This window comes from Typopeltis vanoorti, chromosome 15 (genome assembly GCF_054136105.1).
Source record: "Typopeltis vanoorti isolate ZY-2024b chromosome 15, IOZ_Tvanoo_1.0, whole genome shotgun sequence".
Taxonomy (NCBI): Eukaryota; Metazoa; Arthropoda; class Arachnida; order Uropygi; family Thelyphonidae; genus Typopeltis; species Typopeltis vanoorti.
In genome coordinates, this window is record NC_143563.1 from 106,850,016 (window position 1) to 106,877,364 (window position 27,349).

Here is a 27,349-nt window from a genome sequence, read left to right on the forward strand (position 1 = left end):
ATAGGTTTATGAACAACAATCTTGGAAGAATTCCAAGATAAGATATGTACCCAAAACACGAAATTCCGTTATTAAAGTAACATTGTTTTTTGGAATAGTCGACAGCTGTGGAAAGGTGCGCGCTCCTGTTGGGAAGGTTTCCCCAAACAAAAGATCCCTATCTTATGGCGGCTTTGCTTATAATCAGGGGCCTTCAAACATGATAAACTACGCTAAAAAAAGAAGGGTTAATTTTGAACCTGCAGGTCGTTCGCATTCTTCTCTGCGCCCATAACATGGCTCGACAGGACGGGTACTTGCCTGTGACTGGACTTAGTAATCGGTCGTTAGCATCCCAAACCTGAAGATTTATAACATGGACACTGTAAGTCAGGACACTGTTATTAGATCTCTCTCTCTCTGATTAATGTATCGGCAGTATGAATTAGCAGCATCACATTTCTTATACTATCCAAAAGAATATATGAAAACGAAGCACTTGCCTTTTGTTAGAAAGAAGGTATTTCATTGCATAATAAATTTATGTGCACACAAAAATTGCGTAGATTTATTTAGATATTCAATATTATATCCCTGAAAGAGTTTGCTGTGATAGTTCAATAAAATATAATGGCTAGTGATTTTTCGATGCCTTGCTCTTTGCAAAATATTTTGACTTCAATTTCGTTCAGTATTTTTGATTTTTGTAGATCGCGTAACAAAAATAGCTGCTATCTACAGTTATGGCGAATTTCGTCATGATTATAGAGAGCAGTTTATTTTATGCCTGAAACATGTTCTGCTGATTCAAATTTCTGTGCAATTCGCACTACTTGAACCACTAGAAAAGAAAATTGTCTCGGCTTCCATAACATAGTTTTCCCCAAGAAAGGTTTTATCATAGAAGCCCAGTTACCCATCGCCAACAGTTCGCCTTCTCTGTAATAGTGATTTTAACTATAAAATTTCGAATTTAAACATACAGATGCCATTATACTGACATTGTGTGTATCTTTCGTTTCGAATTCTGCCAATGCAGTATGAATTATTACACAACTTTCTTAAAAATATTAAATCGATGGTTCCAGTGCATCGCTTGTGTGTTAAGGAACGCTTACTACCATCAGAGAGAGAGAAGCATTTATATTTCATGTAACTCTTCGAAAAACTAACGAAACTAAATGAATGAATAAAGCTGATACCTATGACTTCAGCGAATCTCTTATCCTTCAAACGATGAGTTATGTGCTGCTTATGTGTTTTTTGTATTGCTTGCCTGGAATTCACGATACAAAAAAAGTGAAATCTGTATTTCTTTCTTTCTTTTATCAACACGTTTTCTTCGCATTATTTCACGATTCTCTATTTAAAGCTTGCATACGCAATTATGTCAAAGCGAATGGTGAAATTATAAGAAGTTCTTCTTTTTTTTTCTTTCCCTCCCCAATACTAATAAACTTAACTCCTGCCTTATTTTCTCAAGATACAAATAAATGAAACCCTTTACCAATGCTTGACAATATTCGCATCTTTCAACGAGATCAGATTTCTCTATATAGTAACTGCGACCTTCATTCGGTGATACGTATCACTTCTAGAACTTCCTCGGTATTACTAGAACCCAGGTTTTCTCTTTCACTCCAGGTGTTCACTTTCATTTTTCTGGCTGCATAACTTCCACATCTACCCAACCATAGATTATTCACGCATCTGAAGTGGTACTTGTAAAATGTTTTGTGGACTCTGTTCAGCAAAAGAGTAGTTAGGCTAATGAATCTCTCCCCTCACATGTACAGCAGTGATACTTCCTATTAATCAGTCAGTTTGTATTACACATACCATTCATACATTACCGTAGCATTGAATTTTCAAATTGGTGGTTAACTTCGCTTTTTGATGGCATCTCATTCCGCACGTTTTAAACTTGATGGACAGTGTCTGCATGCAGTGAATAGTCTATTTAATAACTCGGCTCCAAACTCTATCTTCAGAACTTCAGTTTAACAGTTCATTTTTTACAATATAGAAACGTTCTCTTAAGCTGAGCTTTGGTTTTGATATTTAGATGTAAATCGTTTTATTTTGTTTATTCATTACGACCTTAAGTTGCATTTCTGTTATGAGAGAAGGAAAAACAACTATGTCTGTACTTTTGGACCTTTTTCAAAAAAAAAAAAAATCAATTTGGCCTCGAAGTCGCTTCCAACAAACTCAGTCTTAATGAGCTCAAGTTTTTTTTTTTAGACTGTGATATATGAATAAGTTATTAACTAGCAAAAAGTTCAAAACAAAATCTGCCGAAATTGCGATTATTGATTAGTGCACCAGTTGTCAGAATTATAATCCTAAATCTGAAGATAATCATTGTTTTTTTTTTTCTTGTTGATCGTCCATGAGAATGTCGTGTTAGTTTTTTACAAACGGATTAATAATCCAGAGATTTTCTGAACTCAAGTCCTCTTATGATGAATGATCTGTATTTTCATTGATGGTCATTGAACTTTGGAGACGGTGCTTGTGAATCCTCGAAGTATTTACAAATAATGCTTGTCCAATTTATGCATTTTTTGTAATGCAAAAATAACTACAGATATTAGATTGTTTTGTGGAGTGATAAAAATTTGTGCGGTCTTGCTATTGATGAACGTATAAAAAGTATTTTTTTAAACGTAGGAGCATAGGATTGTCCAGTCACTGGTTCACGTTAGCATATTTCTTGATTTTAAAAGGGCTTTTAATGGAACTTGGGACGTAATGCTTTTGTTCAGGTCCATGTCAGAAATGTTTAGTTTTCTTGGTCATAAGAAAAACAAAAGAACATTAGTATAAAGTTAAAAAGGACATGCTGAACAGACGTGTAATGACAATTTGTCCGCCTAAATTGTTATTTGAGTGGACAAATTATCATTTACCTTATATCAAAAACAAATTCGTTTCTAGAGTTTGAGCAAGAATATTAAACGACCATAATCAAAACACTTCGGTAAATAGACCAACACTGTAGAGAACTGGAATTTTGCAGTAATAAAGTTGTCGCTGTTGGTCGATCATACAACAGCACGACTTTTAGTGCTAAGTGTTTCTTAGAATTAGACTTAGAAACTCGCTGTTACCAAAACCGATAGGCAAATTGGTATTCGTTGAAAGCTGCTCTAAGATGCAAATGAAAATTGACTAGTGAAAGCAGTTTGTCGAAGACTTGATGCATGTTCTTGGAGCAGCAGTAATTTTAATAAGGAAAATAGATTTGCCTTTTATCAAAATCCAGGATCGTCCTGAAGATTCTTCATACATTTCAGGCTAAATTTTTTTAAAATAAAACTACAGTCGCGACGAGGTGATAAATTATTGTAATCAGGAAAGCCATATTTTTTTAAAACAAATTTAAAAAAAGATGACTGCAACATATACTGTTGTAAAACAAAAAAAAATGCTGATTCGTGGATTTTCACACAATTCATTAAAGTTGTGCCCACTTCCAAATCATTAATTTAAAGCTTGGTGGAGAAATTACACTCTACAAGTAGTTGTGAAATCCTGTTCTAAATGAATGTATTATAATTGCCTACATTCGCAGGTTCTCTGAATGAATTTGTCAGTCCAGTGGTGATAACCAACTGAAAAGCGACTCATATTTTTCGTTTAGTGTTTATTAAATTATGTTTGCAGGAAGGCAAAAAAGTACTGTCTAGAAATTTAATTTTTTTTTTTTTTTTTGCAATAAATGTTGATGAATGGATGCAGAAGTCATCCTTGTTAAGATGATATGATGCGTTTTTATGTTGACGCTCGACTGGATCGTTACCATAACCGCCACAACGAAAACCAATTTTCCAAGAATTCAATATAACTTTCTGTGTATATATTTTTCGGGGTACTATTCGAACAAGACGGAAATTCGTCAAGTTTTTGGTTTTGATTGGTTTTTGTTTCAATTATCAATTTTGGTTTTGATTTTCGGTTTTGGTTTCCGTTCATTAGTTTGGTTGAGTGCTGCGTGTTTTAACTGTCTCTATGATGCTTAGTAATAGCGTTTTGCGTTTTTAATAGTGTAAACAAGTTGACATTCGTAGTATTTTTTTTCATTTGTGTAACTATAAAATGGATAAATCTTCAAGAAAGCATTCAAAAATATGTACTTTTCAGCACACATCCATGACTAAAAGACAAATTGCCAATGAGTGTGTTGTTGGTTTGGGTATTGTCAATGCAATTTTAAAGAGGTTTAGGAAGACTTTTTCTCCTGACAGAAAAGGAAAATGTGGGAGAAAAAGGAAAAACTACACTAAAGATCGTTTACTAGTTAGGAAAAGTATTTCGAGATGCAGAAAAGCAAAATGTGTTCTACGTTGGTAGAGTCCATGCCTAATAGAGTTAATGAATCATTAGGAACAAAGGAGCACGTATAAATCAATTTGGTAAAGTTGAAGTATAATTTTTGTACTTATTTTCTTGCGAAATTAAAATTTTCTTTAAAATGTGAGTGTTCGGATTAATTTGTTCCCTACTGTATATTTTCAAACTTTCATTATTCACGCATAGATTCGATGGTCTCTCTACGTATTTTTTTACATATTGAAAAATGAAAGCAGTAGTTGAAAAAAACAAATTCAAGCAATAAAAAGAAATCGGATTTCGTGTGAAAAATATGAATGTCGTTAATTCACACTCCAACAAACTATGTTAACTCACAAAGATATGACACTGCTACCGATCGCAACGCCACCAGGCGATTATTTTACAGAATTCTTTTCACGCGACTTTCATAAGAGATGTTAAGGAAGAACTGATGTGTGATTAGTTGGTTTGAATTAAGATCGAAGCTACAATGCTATGATGCCAGTATGTAATGCTTGTTAATTGTTTCTGGCTGATGTATGTTTTGAGGAATAAAAATTCCGAGTTTCCTGGAGATAAATCTGCCATTTCCAGCTAGTTATAATAAATGTAGAACCATTTGATCATTGTACCACGAAAACCGAGAGCAAGCATTGTGTTGTGTGTTCGCTAGCATGGATGAAAAGTGTGGCTCACTAGTGATGGACGTGCTGTGAATACATCATCCTTATTGTGTGGTTTAAACGAAATATTTCTTAACCACATTACTTTCAGAAAACTTCCCCATTGACTAGCTGGACTTAATATGCAGTAGTGTTGATTCGATTGACCAGTCATTCAGGAAACTGCTCGAAAATAGAAATCGAATTAAAATCCAGCCTACGATTCCGAAAGTGATAGCTGAACTTCCGATTAATGTTCTTTTTGAACAGAATCATAGTACTAATTTTCATTTGGGGAGTAAGGTGTATGTGTTACATGTACAATTTTCGCGAAATATCTTGACTATAATACGTTTTGCTCACCTGAATTTGTAATTTTATCACTACTCGTTGGCATCATTGCAAATCGAGTTTGAACAACTGCGATCTTTTGTATTTCGAAATGCTGGATAGTAAACGATGGTGATAAGATTTGCTACCTTAGTTTACCAGGAATTAGTTTTATGAAACAATTTTTCTAACCATTGCATACTACTATACCTAATTCTTAATGTCATAATTATTTTCTTTACAAATGCCATTGACTCGATTGTTTTGTTCTATTTCATTTTACTGATTTATATTATATCGATTCCCAATGCTGCTTATTCATTTAATTTTATTTTTCCAATTCATCTGATACCTTCTGATGGTATAACAGCCGATTCATATGTATAAATTTAATTTCTGTAATTTTATCGTGTTAGTAATAGCTCGAAATGTGCTTCTTTTCTTTCTGCCAAAGAATTTACGATGTTTGAATTTTTCGGGGCTATAAATTTGTTTTTCCGATAATTTTTTAGTATGACACTGTTTCAAGCGCTGTCCTTATATATGCATGACTTGAGTTTTTTTGTCACTTGTTTTACTTTCCTTCGAAAGCATCGCGATTATTCTTTCTTACGTTGATATTTCTATGAATTTGCTGCTTTTTTTTTTTAATATTTAACAGGTATATGGAGATTTGTTATTCTGGAAATCACTACTTTTAGGTCATACCCGCTACTCCCCCTCAAAAACACAGATACAGATAGCCTTATTTTTATTTGCCTTCGCGTAATTCTAAGCAGCAGCAGCTGCTGTTCAGAAACAATCTGGTCATTAATGGCAGCACAAATAGCGAGCTCTGTGTCCACTAAAAACGGTAGTGATAATATTAAAATATATTATCACTTTGAGTAGAACAGGCAATAGTGGTTTGAATGGTGGACGTGGAAAAGAATAGTATTTAAAAACTGTACTGGAACAATTGATCTTTCGGGGACTTTTTAGAAGAAAGTTTGTTTGAAGACTATGTAAAGAGAAAGAATGGCATCTTGTCGTATCATTCGTGTTGGAAATTTGATATCCAGTCGTTGTTGAAACTGGAATTGAGTGTGAAAAATCGGTGTGAATGTTGAATTAAAATAAACTAAAAACTTGTGAAAGATCCTGGGTTAGTTTCTTCTCTACTTGTCTGATATTTGCCACTTACTCGAACAGCCAGAAATAAACTACCAGATTTTTTCATTCTTGTGATACCGATCAAAGGAAGAAGAGGTACCGTAATTGTTACTCACAGTTTATTATGCGCCATGTCTTATCTTTTATCTTACCATTTCATTCCTCTTCTCATGTGTGTTTGAGCGCGCCTGCTATACATATGCGCACTGCACACAAAAGACTGTCGCTTATCTAGATTTTGCTCTATGAGAAATTTGGATTTCTTTCCTGTATCATCTTGCTTATACGAACATGCATATTTTCTCATGTTTTTCTTATTTCCTTGTTAGTATTTTGTAAACGCGAGTCTACTTAGTAAAGACTCGCGTTTAGAAACGCGCAATAAAAGTATTTACTTGAAATTTGCTGTCTGAAAGTGATTATGGACAGAGCTATCGAATGGTTATTTTTGGAAATCACTCTCGAAACTTTGACTCCCATGAGTAAGCTCAAATATTAGTCTTGCGTGTATTATAGAAGTCAATATTTATTATCTTGAAAGTACGATTCAAAATATAGTCAAGATCTCGAATCTACTGTTCATTTGGATTTGAACTGCTTGATAAACCTCATTAATCAAATAGCTCCGATTTATGGCGGCCGAATTTGAATGGCTCCACTGCTTTCTGGCCAACTAGTTGTCAGGTCGAATGCCACTTGGCTTATATTTGTCGACGTCTTTCTGCAAGCGATTTCCGTCGCTCAGTCTGAGACCACATACTCGCTAATGGAGGCCTGAAGCAGCTTTAAAGAAAGTTCCTTGATTGGTCACTAAAGGAGAGTTATCAAACCCTTAGTACTTTGGCAGTACTAAAATGTACTATAGTTTTAACTTTTATATGATATACAGGAACCTGAGTGGAGTGAATCTTTCTTTAGGAATAAAAAGAGCGCTTTCCTTGAACTTTTTTTAACACATCTGGAATTTTAGACAATTTCTTTGATCACGGATCACTTCTGCAGTCCACGTGCCGCTAACATTCATCAGATAGTTTGAGAACGTCGATCTCACGGTCTTTCAGACAGAATCACTCCGCTGTCTTGATTAATTATCAGACACAGTGATGGAAGTCTCGTAACCAAATTTGTTATGAGTGTCTAGATAACCGAATCTCAGAAGATTCGGTGTCCGCCATATTCAGAATAAGTAATGTCATTGCACTACCAGTCATAACGTTTGTCATGTCCTTTGGAACGCTTTTGTGCTATCGAAAAACAAAACTTGTGATAAGCAGGATGTGGGCTGTTTTGATTTGCATAGTTTCTCTGTTTCAAGTTCGATAAGACACTAGTACAAAAGAGTTTTATCGTGACAGATATTTAACCACTTAAATAAAATAGTAAATCCCTGACCCTTCGATGACGCGATGAACCTTTTGTAATGTGTTTATACTTGAAAACAAGCAAGCAGGTCTCGTACAGAAGTGGTAAAGTTTGTTTTTCATCCAGCAAAACAGACAAACCGTTCGAAGAATATACAGGATTAACTGAAAGACATGCAACATTCTTTAGAGGAATGGAAAGCCAGCTATATTAAAATACCGGTAACCCCCCCCCCCCCCAAATACACACACCACCGAGTATATGGAAAACAACTATTATAAGGATGAAAGATATATACAGATCGGATGTGTAAATCAGTTACAAGGAATTAGGATTCGAAAAGAATATTGAATTCATTCTGAGATCGAGCCAGGATTTTTGCACTCAAGTTTTTATCGGAGGATAGGTGCTGACCGAAAGAATTTCCGAATATTATACTTTAAATTTGCGTTATTTAATTTAATAGTTTGCGTTATTGAAGCCATTGTATAAATTTCTTAGATTATCACAGGATTTTTATATCGTTTTGTGATACCATTTCATTGACCATCTCTGGAAATGAGAAGCGCACGATTTGCGTGTCTGTTCTTTATCAGAAGAATACCAGAAAACAGTAAGGATTATCATGCTCGCCATCATACATTTTTTAGCATGATTACAGTAATTTTAATATGATCTAACTGGTGAACCACGATGAATTTCCTTATGAATATACTACTGAGAAAGGAGAACCTAGTTAATTCCTAAGAAGGACGTGCCTAAGACGAGAACCTCTATTGGGGATTTTCATCCTCTCAGAAACCTAGGTTTTTCATTCCACAGAACAAGCAAACCGGCTAGAAGAACACACGAAATACATAAATATAGGAGGCGATGTTTTATCTAAGTTTGCCTTGTAATATGTTTATAGCAAAAAAAAAAAAAAAAATTCACGTTTTGATAATAATAAAAATGGAATTATAGCAAGAGGATTTTTTTTGACCCAGTCTTCAATCAAGGTCTACTTTAGTAAGAAGAATAAAATTGTTGGTTATTCACGTAACATTAAACCATATTGACTTTCTAGTTAATGACTTATGAATACTATTGAGCAGAGTTGATTAATATAATACTGCATTCCATATAAACAGTTATATATCTTGTCAATTATCTTTTGGTCTAGTGTTTTGGGTGATTTTTCTACAACAAATTTTCTAATATAAAACGAAATTTAAAAATAAAAATTATTACAAATCTTAAATACTAACTTTCATTAAATTCTATCCAACAGAATTCACAGCACAATTATCATCTTCAGTTCGAATTGTTTTGCCAATTAAAAATATCCCAGTTGAATACAAAACTGAATCACGTGGACATCTTGTTTGTCCTAATTCCAAAATTATATTAAATTTCATATAACCAGAGCGGAGTTATTACATCATAATTTCGATACTTTTACAAGTCCGATTAAACAAAAATTCCAATTTCTGACAGGTGTTTGAAAGAATTCCAAATATGAAATTTAAATTAAATCCTTCTAGGCAAATTCCGGAAATAACTTGTATACAAACAGAACGGATATTATGGGTGCTTACACATTTTGCCTAATATGAACGGAACCTTAAACATCTTTTTAAAATAACTTTCTTTCCTACTGCATATATAAACCTTGCAATAATTTGATTTCTCCGCGAGCAAGATACAATTTTATAGAAACGGGCCTAACAGTGGTGGTAATTGAGGACAGAAGGATCAAAGCATTAAGTTTTGGGAGCTTACACATACAGACTTATCCGTACGTTATGAGGCATATTATATTTGCTAACTGCATGCGTTCTCCAACCTGGTTTTCAGGTGGAGATTCTTCCTCCACTGCTGCATGAGAGAGCCTTAGCTCATTCGGTATTAGCGATGCCCTTGGGTTGGAAATACATAGGTTCGAATCCCTCCTAGGATGCGAAGAACATAATTTTTTTTTTCATCTCAAGGTGAGATAGTCAGTTCCATACGGAGATGGTAGGGATTTTAATCCTGCAAAACAACAGCCCAGCTAGGAGAATACACGGAATACACGTGCCTCATAGCCTTAATTGTTCTGCCATAAATCCAAAACGACCCACCCCCAATCCTCGTAAATCGGCTTCACTGAAACGTCCTTATTAAAGTTCCTCGTGTACTGTACCCCATGTGAAGGTAACTGAATGTTGAAAATACGTATCTCAGAATAAAAAAAAAAAAAAAAATCGCACGTATTTAAATGAAAAAAGTGAGTCAGGTACAAAGGAAATGGTAAATTGGCTACACTTCATAACATTATTTTTAATAAGTAATGTTATTGCTGTTTTTGTAGTACCGCCTCGAATTTCAGAGTGAAATGTTCTCAACATTGATATATATCAACGTGTGTCAGCTTCTTGCTTTCCCAGTAATCTCGGCTGACTTATCATTAAATATACAAGTAGGATGTAAAAATATATACCTACATAGTAGTTGTCACTATTAATTTCTACTGTTTTGTCTACTAGTTTTCGCTCTTACACCTGAAGAAATCCTATGTAATTATGAAGACAGGCTGTTTTTAATTAAAAAAACTTAATATCTGGTTTTCTGCCTTACAAACTCTTAATATACGGTGCCTTTTCTGATATCAGTTATTTTTAAACGAAGTGGACAAAACAGATCGAAATCGACCTGAACAAGTCAACCCTATCGCCATTCCTCCTCCTCTCATTTCCACCTTCCAGTTTGCTCCGATTGTGAAGAAATTATCAGTTGATCTTAAGCAGCCTAAGAAAGAATTATTTCAAAAGTTGTTTATAGTCGGTTGAATGATGCAATCCTTCGAATAAATAGTTCTAAGTTGATAATCAACTTAGCCCGCTGAATTTTGGCCCTAATGATTCTTGTACTAAAATATTAACTTTTATGGTATTTGCCGTAAAAATGGGTTCGCGGACTCTTGATTGTATCATTTTCTTATTCTAAATAGATCGTTTAAGAGAGAGCTGTATAATAAAATGTCGCATGCAGAAAACATTCTATCAGAAACAATATAAAACTTGTGCAGAATTATTTCTTATGCATCCTTTCTGGATGGCACGATAAATTTATTTTCATTAATCTTTGTAAGAATATTGGTTTTCTTGTGGATGGAGGGAGTATTTAACTCCAATAAATTATTTTTGATCCAGGGATATGTTTCGAATTTTGAAATGATACAAAATTAGACACAAGGGTGTCTAAACGGAATTAATGAAACGTGTTATTTAACATCTGTAATAAAATGTATCTCAAATTTCGTTTCAGTGGAGCTTTAGTGGCATGCATATGATTCGGAACGATATGACCAACTCTGCTGAGAGCGTGACAGTCACAAAACTGTAGATGGATGTTAAAAACGTGTTTAAGCACTATTGCGAGTGCGTATGCAGGTTTCGATCTACGTGTTTGCAAGTTTCATTTATAACCGATGAAGGGATTTATCATTCAAGTTTGCCTGAATTACCGAAAAAGAAAACGCAAACTTAAATCGTATTAAAATAGCATTGGCATGAAACTGTTACTTGAAATCATGTATGTTCCCATATTCATGATTAGGTGTGGATTAGATTAATTCAGATGACTCCGAAAAATGCTACTACATATTTACGCGATCCTATCAAATAATGTGGCATCATAATACTGGAGTTATCCGAGATGTTTAACTAACTGTTACCTTATGACTGGAAAACAGTCAGGCAGTATCGTGCGAGTTCTACTTATCAACAGTGTAATCTGGTTTGCATGTTTCTTCAGTAAGCCTGTAGAAGGTAAATAATCCGCTTTGGTTGATGTTATTAGAGAATATTTAACTCCATTGTCTCGACAACTCTGTTAAATATCCATTCACACACAGATCCATTCACCAATGTTGATTTTTCAACGCCTGTCAGAGTTGAAGGTACTCCTTATAAGAGGCACATTTTATTATTTCGATAGCAAGTCTTTTAATCGATCTAGAGTTTGACAAGTTATTTCGGACTTCATTTCACGGTTCCAATCTAACACGTTGCCGCGTTCCTTATACCTAACGTTCTTGCGCGGTTATCATTGCCTTGCGAAGTCTAAATTCAGACTTCAACTATAATGCATTAAAAATGTTGCCATTCAGAAATAGTGAATTTTCCAAAACTGGGTATATCTTAATCTTGAATAGTTCTATATTTTAATAAAACGAATACTAACTCCTTTACATTCTCCAAGAGTAGTCTTTACTATTTTAGCCCCAAGCTTCAGTTTTTTTAATTTTGAGGCAGCTGGTTTCCGTCTCTCACTATCGCCGAGGGCCAGTGCATTCCCACAACCTAATAGATGCAAAATATCCCTAACCCTAATATGCGTTCGAATTTGCGAAGGAAAGAATATTTCAGCAGTAACCCAAATTTTTGCCCTGTTGAGAAATCCTTTACCAAAAGTATTAAAATATTAGTTAAAATAATAAACTCGTGTTTCCTAGAGCGAGTTCGTTGTCTGCATGCAGACAACAGTCCTGACTTTATTTCAGTTTTTAAATTTTGCTATTGTGATATACAAAATCTGAAACTGTGTACAGACTTAGCTGACTGTTCATGTTCAAATATGCTACACAATTTTAATAAATGCAATGTAGAAGTTAATTTAATTATTATTTTATGCAGTATGGCAGATATACAGTATGTTGAAAGGCAACATGTGAATTTACTCATGGAAATTTAGAAGAATCAATCGACTCCATTTGTATAATGCTAGATAAAATCAAAGCTTTTGGCAGTGGAGGTAGTTCCTTTTATAACAGCTAGGCTAAAAGAGATGAAATTTAATTTAATTCAAGGATGGCTGTGTGAAATTTTTTGAAGGTAAAGATGATAGATAACTTGGTTCATGACTTGATCAAAGCCGAGACGGTGTATAATTGAGTGCTGAATGAACATGTCACCGATAGAATTATAGAAATAACATCAGATAGCCGAAAAACGTGAATGAAATCGATAACGGGAAAAAAAATCATTACCAAAAAGACGAATTATGAAACCTGTTAATTTAAAAACCGAAATTTTAAAAAGCCTGTTATATTCACAGGAAGCTAGCAACATGACGTTTGTTGGCCGTTTCGTTTAAAACTTCATCAAATGTTGATAATAAAAAAAACTGAGTTTGCCGAATGGTTTTTATGAAATATGTATTCTGAATTATTTAACATTTCAGAAAAACTTGCAACAATGATTGTATTTTCTTACTAAACTAAAGTAACCAAAAGATTGTTTAGCTTGACCAAAAAAAAAAAGGTTTCGATAATGAGTGCGTATGCACTGTATTGCTAATGCGGCGGGGGGGGGGGGGAGAGGATGGATTTTTCAATTTTTTTTTTTTTTTAATTTGCAAGGATTATTAAGGCAGACTTCTGATATACATGTATTGAAGTAAACAGGTTATTTAAGGAAGTTGTGGTGGTGTGTATTCTGGTTTCGTTGATTTGGACAATTCATAGTTTGTCTTGGATAATTCATGTGGGAAATGGTACATTTTCCGTATATACCACACTTGAAAAACTTTCGAAACGTGGGACGATTGTAATTAATGTATCATAAAAATCAGAATCGAAATCTTGGAAGTCTTTATATATTTTTTATTTCCCGCATCGTTTATCAGTGCGGGAAATAAAGAAAAATGTGACAAATGCAGTATGGCAGATATATTAGGCACAGCTGAAATTTCACTCCATTTGGAGAAAACATGTTATTTTAATTATAGTACGAAATTTGCGCCTTTTTCTTTATAAAATGTTTTCTTCATTTTACTCTGATATCCTTTTTTATAATGTTTCACTTCTTCAGACGCCGTCGTGTCCCCCCCACACTCTTCATTTTTTTTCCCACTGAAATGCTAGGTACTTGTTTTTAGAAGTCCATAACTTCAGAATAATGCAGAGTTAATTAGCATCCGAGAAGAATGCTGAGATACTAATTTACCTCCGATGTTGTCATGAATTGTGATAATAAATCAAAGTAATGCTTAAATTATTCTTATAGCCAGGATGGCCATATATACATTCCATGGGTAGCCATGCCTAGTTCTAAGTGTGCTGATAAATTAGTAGGGGAAAAACAATAAAAATATTCATCTACGCTAGTAGAAATGCGCTTTTTCATTCTATATATATATATTCGCTGTTGTTCCTTCGTCCGCTTGCTGTATCATCTGACTTACGTGACAGAACATTAGACCTCAGATATGTGTCGCTAATGAAAAATAGGTTACTTGCACGCTTCTGTTATTAAAGTTTAAGCATATATTAAAACTTTCTCACATAGTAGTTCTACGTACTGGAAAACCTGTTTGCCACAGCTGTTGTTCACAGGATGTAGCGGCCTCTGGTTCTGCTATTTGCAACTGTCAAACCCAATTAATGATGTTAACCACATTAGATGAGAAATCTTTCTAGAAGAGCTCAGTCATCCGGTTAAAAATCTTTCAAGAATCGTTTGTTGTCTGTATTTTTCTTTCAAGTATTCTGGTTTTGTTGGGTTTTTTCCTTTTTTATTTTTAGTGTACAAACGTGTTAATTTAACCTTCACTTTTCAAATTTTAGCTCGTTTATTGTCCCTTTATAAACATTTTTAATGCACTTTCGAGAGCAGTAAAATATCTTGAATACTTATGTCAGCTTCCACACACGACCAATTGCCAAACTTATAGCACATTAATGTGTGATATGTTTTTTTTTTTTTTGAACAACTGGAAGTTGTCTTTAAGGGCTGTGGTACAAATATATGTTCGCATGCTGAACCTTTTTAAGCCTTGCTTCTTCTTTTACACTCATTGGTGGATAATGAAAATGTAGCTATTCATTTAATAGTGGTTCTATTATGCAGTGTGGTAAAAGGTAAGGACGGCATTGTAATAACATGCGTTGAAGGGGATCTATGAAGTGTTTTATATTCGGCTTAATAAACACACAGAATGACTCGATGTTCTGAATAGAATAGCAGATGAAACACTAGATGCATTGAATAATATCAATAAATTTTCAATTAATCGTATAATAGATAGCAGAGCGTTTACAATTCGCTCTTAATCTCCTATTAATCCAATACCACAGTATATTTCATGACTTTTCTCTCGAATATCTTTAGTACATTATTAGAATTCAAATCGCAAATAACATTGCTAGATAAAAAGTAATTTAGCGACCTGAAACTCACTTTTAAAGCATTGACTTTTATTTCATATCATAAAAAAAAAAATATAGCGGATGTCAGATTGTCGATATCTTTATAGATTTTGGAATAGCTGTGAAGTCCAGATTAGCATAAGTGAATGCTTCTGGCTATTCTATTACAAATTTTTGTTGCTTTTGCTGTGAACCTACGAAAACTTTATTGATGAAAATAACTTGGAATCGCGTTGGCTTCGGAATAACGGAAAACCACTGAATGGGGAATAATCTAACTACATGATTTGCCCTCTGAAGGGTTTATTTAATGTGACCCTGTCCACAAAAGGTTGTAAACCTATAGTAAATTTAGTACCTTGGGTGGGCTAAGGATTTTTTTTTTTCATTTTTTATTAATTTTTCCAACTGGTCTGAAGCCCCCACTCTAGAGACCAACATTGAACTTTTTTTAAGCGACTTTAGGCCTCCAGTAAGCGAGGAGGTGGCCTAATAACGGGCGATGAAATTCATCTACCACACAAAGCCAATCGCACACATCCATGTCCACGGCTGGATTTGAACCTTTTGCCTTGGAGAGCGCATACGAAACCACTCGGTCAACGAATCCGGCGTACATACCTTATACAACAGGATTTATATCCGCATTTTCTTCTTCCTCGCCAAGTTTCATTTTAGTGTTTGTTTTCATTGTATTTTATTTATTTTAATTTGATATACAAATTATAATTGTAGGATAATTTTTAAAAATTCGCTGTGCTCAAATGACAACGCTTTTGCTGAAAGTTAAATAATCTCACGAAGTATGTGGGCAGTATATTTTATTGCATTCAATTTATTTTTTTTTTAAATTAGTAACATGCCATACTTATTTCGAAAATCCTTAAAAAAACAATCGATCTTTGGTGCAAGCAAGTTGGTTTCGTTATCCTCAAAACTTAAGTTTTTAATCGCACAACTCGGGAAAAAAAAATCGACGTTACAATTCATTACTATTTCAGGACAGTAGTACGTTAGTATTTAGGAAAAGCCAAAATCTTCAAAATCATCGGTAGCAACGGGATCTGCTGTGTACCAATTTCCAAAAGATAGTTATTTCTAAATCCCCTTGGAGAACAAAAAAGCTTTGAAAGAATTTGAAAAATAACAGTTCGAATTATTATACTCTGATGCTGAATGCAATTCTGTTTATTGCTTTATCGTGATTTTTAAATGTGGATGCGTGTATACGGTACACACGATAGCAGTTACACTTGTTAAATCTAAAACTAGTTCTATATTTCATGTCAAATTGCTAACATGACATGGAGAAGAATGCAAGGTTTAAAGTTTGGTTTTGATAGTTCTTTGAAATTTCTTGAGTTGGGAGGGAAGGTTAAAATTTGCGATAAGTTGGACATTTGAGGATAATCATAATAGTAATTGGAAATCAGAATACGCAAAACGGTTGACTTGCGGTTATATGGTTCCATGAGGTATGTGCGTTGGCAGCTTCAATGGCCGTTCCTACTAGACTTTAATCAGGTATGTTAAGGTATTAGGCATATAAAAGTCTGACCTTAAAGGGCAGTACACTTTTCTTTTTTCCTAGAGAAATTACATTCACGTTTAAATATCAGAGGTTTTTTTAAAAAAAACCTCTGATATTTAAATTTCTTTAGATGGATCAAGCATTTGATAATCAGGAATACGGTATTTAGGTTATTGTTGAATTAAGTATTAATTTATATAAATCACTTACCTTCATGAAAATATAGACAAGCTGGCATTCTTTTCGCTCAAAAGAGAAACCTGAGGGAAAAAACAGTTCGTAAATTGCAAATCCGTCTTACCTTAGAATATGGTTCTTACATTTGAGGTAGTGCACCAGAAGATTCTCTTGACGTTGTTCACTGTCCAGAAGGACAATCTGCTTAATTAATTCGCTCATTCCCGCAGATGTTTTGGAGGATATTTTCATGAATGTTCTAAATAATTGGCTTCTACCATTCTTTTACTTAAGCCTTTAAATCCAAACAACTACTGGTCAATTATTTAACTTCAAAACTGCCCAAATGGACTTGTTTTCCTCTTATCTACCATTGCTCTGTGGAACAGTGTTCCTCACACCGTTTTCTTCAAAAACGACAATTTCCATTTCGAAAGGGTTTAGTCTTTGGAGGTTGTCCACATTTGCACTTATTGCAGCCTCTCATTTGCGAATCTGGATTTAGTATGAAACAATCCATTTGGATAGTGGAAAATTAACGCCGAGGAAGTTACGGCTGGGAGGAAAGATTAATTGTCAACAATTGTTATTTTTTTAATTAATTTATTTTTTTAATAAACCTTAAATCACTTTGCTACATGCAGAAGTCATAAATGCATGCATCTTTTATTTTAATGGGTTATGTGTTCTCTGCAATTTCAATTTAAAAATATCCATCAGTTACCTTTTTTGAGGATGGAGGACTACTCTGATGATGTTGAAAGGATTTGATCAAATCCTTTCATTTTCGTCACATGAACTTATTCTGGCCTATACACGAGCAACATTCCATCCTTTTACTGTTATTAATCACGTTCCACACAATTTAATCACCTCTAATTATTATACATATCTGATCTTTCTTATCTTCTCAATACCTCTGTCCGGATCTACAGAAACCCACATGTTTAATTTCCACCACGCCGCATATATTCCCCCCCCCCCTGCTTACGTAATCTGGTATTTCTATGATTTTAAACATCGGTTGTTAGTTTTTTAAAATACATATTTGTCTTAACATGAAACGTGTTTGTTTCCATTTTAAATCCATATTACAATTTAGCGAAAACGCTATACTCTTTTTCTTTTTTTTTTCTTTTTTTTTTCGCTACTCCTTTCTAAATTTTTGATATCATTCATTGGTGCCTATTATGAGCAAGACAGACTAAAAATCTATTCTTGAATCAACTCTGTTAAGACATCCTAATTATTCCTATGATTTCGTAGGCTGTTGTACTGGTTTCCTAAAACTAATGAGCAAACTGCAAATGTTACTCTTTAGATCTAGGTTAATTAACTTTTTTCCCCTAAGTGCTTCTTTTAGGCTGTCTTGTCAAGCGTCATCTTCATCCAGAAGGTTGACTATTATGGAACTTTACCTGATATCCCTAATGTGCAGTTGGAAGATTAGAACTTCACTATCTTATCTGACAAACGGAGAGCGGTTTACTTGTTTTAAGGAACGAAAAACTCGAGTTTCTGAGAGAAAAATCCTCCGTATGAGATCGGCTAATTCGCCATTTGACTGAAAACACCTGATGAAAGCTCTTCACGTCAGAGACGGAATTCGAAACCAGATGTCTTCCAACCAAAAGGCTCGTCTAAACCAGCTGAGCTACGGAGGGCTCTGTTTTAGTATTAGTCATGCTTTTTTCATCTCAGGTATTTTACATCGTCAGGCAGATTCTTGTACATCCCGCTGTAGTGAATAGTTAAACTTTTAAACATTTAGGTGTTATTTTATCTTTTAGAATCCACTCTTCTACTTCTGTGTTTTTTTTTTTTTTTTTTTTTTTTCCTCGCCCACTTTCCGTCAATTTCTGGCCTCTTAACCTACTTACCTAGTTACTTTCGTAAATCTTGACATGCGTATATCCTTTTTTTTTGTATTTACATTTGTGGTTGGCAGTGGTTAAAGCGTATAAAATTTCGCTTACCATAATATTTGTTATTTCTCTTTTAACCCCATCATTTTCTTTATTTCGTTTTAAATAACTACTTTACGCCTTTTGTTCTGCCGTTATATTCCTTTAATCAGTATCTTGCCATTTTCTTGTAAGTTTTAAATCTTTCTTAGGGCTTAGTTTAATTCTAGACGAAATATTAACACAGAACCTCTTCCTACGGTGTAAGCACCAGTATATTTTGCTGCCTACACTTGAAAATTGTTCTGAAATTGTGTTCTTGATTCTATCAGTTCTTTCCTCGTTTAAATAATTTTGTAATAGGGATTCAGTAATCGTGTTGAAAGGAGGAAACTAACCCCCCCCCCTCTCTCTCTCTCTCTCTTTGTTTCGTGCCTACTAAACTATTTATTAAATGCAAAAGAGTAAGCACAGTGAAACAGCAAGTATAGGGGATGGGAAGAGATTAGTTTACTTTTCTCAACCAATTTCGAGTATTGAATTAAACTGCATAGTCTGTCAAAGCTTTTTTTCCCTTCAATATCCGCTTTATTTTATTTTACTAATTTTTCTTATCTTTTAATATAGCATAAAACGTCCTTAGAAACCGTATACTGTGACATTGATTTGCTTATTGTTTCATATACGAGTATGTTGATTAAATTTGATTTTAATTGTTTTTGTTGTGTTATGTTTTAGTATAAATTTTATAATCACTTGTTATCGAAGAAATAAATTTTCAGCTTTCTTAGAGTACATAACTTGCTTGGCATCTAATTTAAAGAAAACGCTGCTAAACTTGGGAAAAATATGTCTTCTCCCCTCACTAAATATTCATATCATTAAAAGTATTAGGATAGATTTTAATAATTGTAGTTATATTTTATAAAACTCAATTTTAATCCATCTCGACCTGGAGATGTTCTGGTTTTGTATTGTTTAATGGTTTTTGGTATTCCACCATTTATTTCTATGAAATAGTTATATAAATAATTTGATTATCGATTTAAAATAGCACTGCTTTCACATCTCTATACAAAGATGTTTCGATTAATAAACCTACATCGTAAGTTTCTTGTTCCTTGTGTGGAATTATCATTAAAAAAATTAAAAATATATACTATAATCCTGTCAGAACCAAAAAAAAACTGAACAATTTTTAAAGTGATCGATCCTTTCCGCTAATATCATATTTTGCCAAGAAAATCGTCATTCGTTTTGGCTGTTGGTGTATGATTGTGAGGGGATGCGTCATCTCATACCTGCCTAAGTTTGACCGAGTATCAGGAAAATCGTAATACGAAAATAGGAGGTGCTTATTTGAAAGCCGCTGCTTTTGTTCTTCTCAGGTGAAACTTCCTAACAGAATCAGATCTTTATGAGGACAGTTCTTCATCTTGCTTAAAATGGCCAGAATGAAGTGCGAAAAAATGGTATCTCTTCTCCGAAACCAGCAGAGTGAAGTTTTGCTTGGTTCGAGAATACAGATTGTGTATCGTTCCAGAGATTAAAATACTGAAATGCACATCTAGCTTGAATCTTGTAAAGACTTTCCCTTTCCAAAGCTTTATAGCATGGACAAATAAGTACCGTGCTGTCGGGCAATCCTGCAAGTGAGCATAGCAAGAAATCTCAACCTAAATACCCTGTATTGTATTGTATTGTATTGTTATTTTACTGTATTGTAATCTGTATACTGTTTACGTATAAGAAATCTCGGTTGTTTACGAGCGACGAAATTTGCTTCTGTATTTGCCACACAATTCCTCTGCGGTTTTCCTCAAAGTTGACTCGCATTTTTATAACTGTAGTACTTGACTTATCGTAAGAGCTTAAAAATGAGCGAATACGAATGAGCAGTTTAGCTTTTATTAACTTTAATTGGTTTTGTACACAATTTACAAAACAACTCCAGGTTAACTAAGGGAAATGAAATTGGAATCCAAGTTTAAACGTGTCTCTCTACCACATATATTCGTGCACTTTTGGCTACTCGGGCATTCCCAGGTAAATTATGCCACAAGTAAACCGGAGGGATATACTTCAGCATTCTCCGTAACACTTCTTAAAGAGGAAAAACCTCGAAAATTGTGCCGACTATAGAAGCAACCTAAGAAAATAAACATGTCTATTCGGTGGAATTTAATAAGATAGCAAACGGATTTAAAGTCCAAATCTACGGTCGGAAACTGAATGACCGAGCGACGACATTTTATTCATTTTGTTGAGATTCAGCTCCTTATAAGTCACTAATTATGATTGCTTGTTTTTTTGATTGCAAGAATAAATTTCAAAAATTTCGTGCATATTATGCAAAGATGCGTCACTGTTGATAGTACTCATACGGACATGGCAGGACATTTAGCACTGTTGCGATAAAGGATGAAGAGAAGTAGAAATGAAAACTAGCAGCTTCGATTTTAATATAGGTAGCTGATCTCTTGTGCGAAGTCGGTTTTAGTTATCTTTTTATATAAGTTCATAGTGTTTTACTCGTAACTTTGTTATTTTTTCCTTTATATACAGAATATCTAAAAAAAGCGGGATGTAAACAAATTATTATTACGTGACACCTCCAAGGAGGTGCCCTCCCTCGATGAGTCCAAAGATTCATTGAGGGAGGTCGCCTACTCTACAACTCGCCGTCCCCACCACTCGATTCACCAACTATAGCGAACCACATATTTACCAACGCCATCTACTGCCCACCACCACTAGTGTTCACAAACATCCATGCCCAAGGCGGGATTCGAACCCGTAGACTTTTAAGCTCTGATCATGGCGGGAGGCCAACAGCAATAGCAATAGCCGAGCCTCAGTTAGAACTTCATTTGGCTGGAGGGCAGATACCCTAACCACTCGGCCAACCAGGCTGGCATTTATTAAATTATATAAAACAATTTATAATCTGGTACGTGTATTATTCTACAAGTTACTTTAAGTATAAGTATTATCACAGAATATTCTTATTTCGTATGCTCAAAACAAAATTTAATCAGATAACGATTTTTATAAGGAAACAATAGAAAATGATTTGTTTATAATGTGAAACAGTAATTTTAACGTTTGCATGTAAAATATGTCTACTTTAAAAGCCTGTTTAAATATAATTAACTTAATTGGTGTTCGATGCTATCGAATACTTTTAAAAAGACATTTGCTCACGTTTATCATTGTAAAGCCAAATTGAGTGTGCATTTTTATTCAGTGGCAGTAAACGGATAATTCCTAAAATATCAGAAATTTTTAACCGAACATATTGTTTACTTGAGTGCATAAGTTCATTCCGGAATATGTTTTGATATCGAAGTATTTAATTATTCTATTTAAGTATTTAATTAGCTGATCTCTAGTACTTGTGCGAAGTCTGTTTCAGTTGTATCTGTTTATATAAGTATCTTTTATGTAAGTTTTTATATTATGAGTCACTGCGTTTCGTTTTTGAATTGTGATGGATGAAACAATTTTAAGTATTTAATTGCTTATGAATGAACTTTGATATTAAATATAAATGGACTTTTAATATTTTCTTTGTGCACAGTAAGTAAAACAAGATTTAATTTGTAACTTTTGCATTATTCTAATTTCCACTTTTTAAATCTATTTTTTAAATAGAATTGTCCTACTAAGGCGGAGGCCAGGCGAAGCGCAGCCAAAATCGCGTTGATGAATTCCGTTTTCAACGAGCATCCATCTCGACAAATATCTGATGATTTCATAGAGAAAGCTGTGTCCGAAGCAAGAGACTCCTTCAAGGTAAGTACCAATTTAGGGCCATTGGCTTCAGTGGTTGGGTGTGCCGGTCAAGTAGAGGAACCAGTCGGCTCACTACGTTGCCAGACGCTTCTGTAATGATCCAGTAGCTGTCGTGATGAGGAGAGCATATTAATGGGCATTTGCTCGCGACCATTCTCGGCTAGGTAATAGTCGTGGGCGCGTGGCTATTAAGTGATGAACCATATAAAGAGTTTCCGCTACAAAAATTTAGCTAAGTAGGGACAGAGCTTTCAGAAAGATTAAATTCTCCAGTTTTTCTTCGTAATGTGTCTTTCTTTTTTAGAAAGAACAAGTTATTGTAAAAATATAGAATCGTTAAGTAAAACAAAGCGTATGCGTATCTTGATTTCATTTTTTACTCGTTAGATTAAATCATCACTTGCAGTACCCAAAAAAATGTTTTTTTTTCTCTCGATTGAAATCGAGAGAAAAAAAAAAAGAGTAAAAGCACAATAACCGAACAAGAATTGTCATATTTGGATCATATTGCTAATGTTAAATTCCTTTCTTCGTTTAAAAGATATTCACTGTATGTTAGCTACGAATATCTGAAACCTTAATTGTTTTGTAATGCAGTTATGAAGAATATAACAAGGCTTATCCAAAACTTTCCGTATTTGTAGTTTCATTTTTTTATTGTTAGCACTCAAGTTTTGCGAAATGTCGAGAATGTATATTGTTTAGTTTATCGCGTAAATGAAGAAACGTAAAAATAAGAATAGGTAAATAAAGTTATTTAACTATTCTTAAAGCTTAGAATGCAGAAAAGACGATTCGTTTGATCATTACTAGTTATCGTAAAAAGAATCTTCGTATTATCATCCGTAATATCTATTTTATTTTCTTATCCACACACATACCCACACACGACAGACGGCAAAACCTATAGCAAATGAATATCATGTATAGGCAAAAAATTAATAATTGTCATAACTACCAGTTCGGTATATGAGAAAAGGTACTTATTCGTAAGCAAATTTATATAAAACTCGTGTTTTAAGTGATTCTTATTGTTCGTGAGGGGGAACATATCGTTTAATAAAAGTTGAGTTATCGTTTAATTCGAGACCCTTACTTATGAATTCAAACTGGGCGTATCGCATCTGAGAATTTGAAACATCTGCAAAGCCCATAATGCTGTGAAAAGCACTTTTTTTTGTTACCGCTCTAGAAAATTCAAAGCAGGCGTCATCGCTCTCGAATACCAGCCCCGTGCTGGACATCAGCTTTCAGTCGATCCCGAGAGGCTGCTCCAAGCCTTAGAAACCAAATTAGTCACAAGCACGCTTGCGTTATTCGCCGAACTCATCGCTTTATGGGAACTGTGTGACGTCAGTCTGGCAAAGTTCGATCGAAATATTCTGCAGGAATTGACGCCACGACCACTTTTTCTGGCCATTTCTCCAGATAACGGAGATACACATTCCACAAACGAATTATCAATAGTCCGAATATTTCTACAGGGGGATGAGGATGGATCTTCTCTCCCAGCATATCTGACGTCATCTGATTATCGCTTGTTCTTGTCGAAGCCTCGCTTTTTTTTATATATATCATAGATGACATCTCCTCAATGTTGAAGTTGAGACCGAGTAGCGAAAATTTTTCTCCTCCAAGAACAGGACCTGATATCCTAAACGGCTTAAGCTGATCTGTTTCATAGTATTCATTCATGAAAACCATAGAACAAAATGGCTTATGTTTTGTGGAACGTTTCTCAGTTGTAATTTTATTAAGTGTTAAAAAAAATTTCAGAATTTCGACAATTTTAAGTGGTGCGAGTAATTTGTCTTTTTTTATTACTCGTCAACGCAAAGTACGATTTGTTTGAAAGTATATAAAAAAAAAACTTCATGATTATTATATAGTTCGATGTAGAAATTTTTAGGAGAGAAAAAACGAAAGATGAGCAAAATGAAAACAATATATGTAAGATGCAACTATTTTAATACAGTTGCGTTAAAAATCGCTTAAAAACATTTTAAAAATTTATTTAAAAACTTACAGTGCACTGTGTCATTGTCATCCTAGTGCCCTCAGTCAGGCTACAGAAAAATCTGACTCTTGAACATTTTTTTGTAGGGCCAGTGATATAAATATACACTTAGTTGTATAACAAATGAAGAGCTCATAAATCCAAATTCCATCCACGGAAGGTTTTAATCCTATGTTATATTAGTTACCGTGCATACGCTAAGGATTAGATATTCTGAAATCCTGTTCTTAAAATACAATGTGGAACTTTCAAATCGCTAAAAGCCTTTAATAAGAAGGGTGGTGGTCGTATACCGAGCAATGAAATTCATCTACCACCTAACACTTGTGATATCGACTAGTATTACCTCATTGTAATATTGGATTGTTATGTCGTTTTCCGACTTTCGTGACCTTTGTTAGAACATATTGGTAAGTTAGCTACTTTATATTGTTCATCCATCGTCTTCTTGTCCTTATCCTAATCCCAGCTTCTCTAACATAGTTGTCTTCTGGTGATCCATCTGTCCAATGTATGTCCTAAATACACTCAGTGGACAAAACATTAGAGTAGGGGTGATGGGAAGTTGACATCGGTATCCCCCCGCGCAGAGTGAAATGTACCCAAACCGAACGCAGACATCAGGGCTTCCCAACAGCGTATTGCAATCGGCGAACATGGGTAAATGTGGTGATCTTAGTGACTTTGATCGTGAACGTATTATCGGCGCAAGAGAGATGGGTCATTCTATCGTCCAAGCGGTAAGAGCCCTAGAGTTTTCGAGGGCAACCGTATCAAGGGTATACCATCAACGGGCGTACCAACGAGTAAGTGGTGGCCGATCACACGCCATTGATAACCGGGATCGACGTAGACTGTCCTCGTACAAATCATAGTTTGACGTCGACAGCATGAAGCCAGGGCCCCGTCGTGTTAGGTGGTTCTGTGATGGTTTCGGGAGCCTTCTCATGTGATACATTAGGTCTCTTAGTGTGTCTGGAGAGGTTCTTAAATGCGGCGAGCTACCAGAATATGCTGGCTGATCATGTTACACTTTCATGGCCTTCGCGCAGCCAATGGTCTGTTTCAGCAGTACAATGCGCCGCCTCACCGGACCGCAACCACCCAGCATGGCTCGAGGAACACTCATCTGAGTTTGGGACCATCCAGTGGCCCCCAATATCCGAAGATTTAAATCCGATCGAATTCTCATGGATGCTGTAGAACGAGACATCAGATTAGTGTATCTGGGACCGACGTCTCAGTTGTGGACAATGCAACGCATGGCTGGAATTACCTTGGGCATCTGATGGAGTCGATGCCTTGGAGAGCACAGACTGTTATTCTCGCTAGAGGAGGACCGACACGCCATTAAGTGGGCATCTCTGTTTTGCCCATTCACTTCTGCTTAGTAATCGACACTTTCAAGAAGAACCACTTCTTTCTGTCCTCAAGAACGAACCTCCGTAGCTAAGTTGGTTTAGTTAAGTCTGAAATGTTTAGAAATACTGTTGATTGGAAAGAACTGGGTTCGAATCCCGTCTAGGACTTGAAGAATCTTTATTTAGGCTTTTCAGTGGAAGGTGCGTTAGCAGGTCTCATACGGAGTGGAGGGTTTTTCATTCGGCAAGAAGGGAACACGGAATATTTAGACATATTTGCCTCATAAGCCTGAGTTGCTTCAGCCGTAAATCTAAAATTCTCCAGAACCTTCTTGTGGTTATTTTTGCAGTTCCAAATTCTTAATAGTATCTCTGCGTGTCCACAACTGAAATGAGTTAACTTGTTTTCTGTCTTTCTCCTTATTAGTCCAGCTTTCATATCTATTCCAGTATATCGCTACTGGAAATACCCTTGTTTTAACAATTCTAAATTTTGGCCATACCTGATATCTGTCTTGCATGATTTTGGCTTAGTTTGGCATAGCTTTTATCTTATTATACTGCTTGTAATTTCATCTTTACTCTGCCTATACGATCTTATTGTCGGTTCTAGTAAGTCATAACTTGAAACCTCTGTTTTTATCTCCATTAATCGTATATTGCTCCATGTTGCCAGAAGCCGTCAGGTTTCTCTTATTAATATTTAAATTAAGTCTGAAATGTTTAGAAAAAAAGTACCATGTGCGGTTCAGAAAGGAAAGTGAAATTTGGTGGCCTCTGCTCACCTGCGGTACTTTGCTTGCAACTTTTATAGGTGGGACGCAAGTGTTTAATTATAATAATAAACTTCTTACGTCACACTAACCAATACAAAAACAAAAATTGTATAGCCACTTTTTAAAAGTGCGGTCTCTTTTGAAAGTTGCTCATTTAAATTAAACCTGTGACCTATAGGAACTAGCACTCTTATCTCTGCTACATCTTTCTCAGCAATTACTGCATGCCACTGATCAAATTCGTAAAATGGGCGTATTTCAGAATTAATACATTTAAAGGTATCTGTTGAAAAGTGATTAGTTGCTACTGAAGTGATGGCAAATTTAATTGAGAAAAGAAAGATGCTATTTCTCTACTGTTTTTCAGCCACATGTTGATGGTTCGGAACTCCATGTGTAGTATGTACAGTTCCGAATTAGACCAACAAAGGAAAGATGCTATAATAGTTGACAACCTCTCTGGGGAGGGATTGTCATATACTGCTTATTTTTTGATGATTAATATGTGCATTAGTTATCAGAACTGTTCATGGTTAAAATAAAGCACTTAACACTAAGGACTAAGTGCTTTATTTTATCCTTGTTACTAAGGGTTAACAGTAAATTACGCCACAATACAATTGAAGTACCTTGCCATTAGAGGGGGGGGGGAGAGAAAAGTTGTGAATAAGCCTATGTTAATCACCGTGAGACTGATATTCACGTGCATAAGTAGTTCCGCGAAGTAAAAAAAAAAAAAAAAAAAAACGTTTTTAATTAGTGCAGAGGAAGACAGTGTTGCGTGCGTCCTCATT

General features: G+C 34.9%; 1 protein-coding gene across 3 annotated transcripts in view; it reads left to right on the forward strand.

Moving 5' to 3' along the window:
• The window catches only part of lft (Limb expression 1 family member lowfat), a 223,605-nt gene that overhangs the window by 179,569 nt on the left and 16,687 nt on the right, over positions 1 to 27,349 (forward strand). For all 3 annotated transcript variants that reach the window (XM_090405700.1, XM_090405699.1, XM_090405701.1), the window contains exon 3: positions 22,261 to 22,401. In XM_090405700.1, coding sequence (XP_090261826.1) covers positions 22,261 to 22,401 — 141 coding nt within the window. The remainder of the gene's footprint in view (positions 1 to 22,260; positions 22,402 to 27,349) is intronic.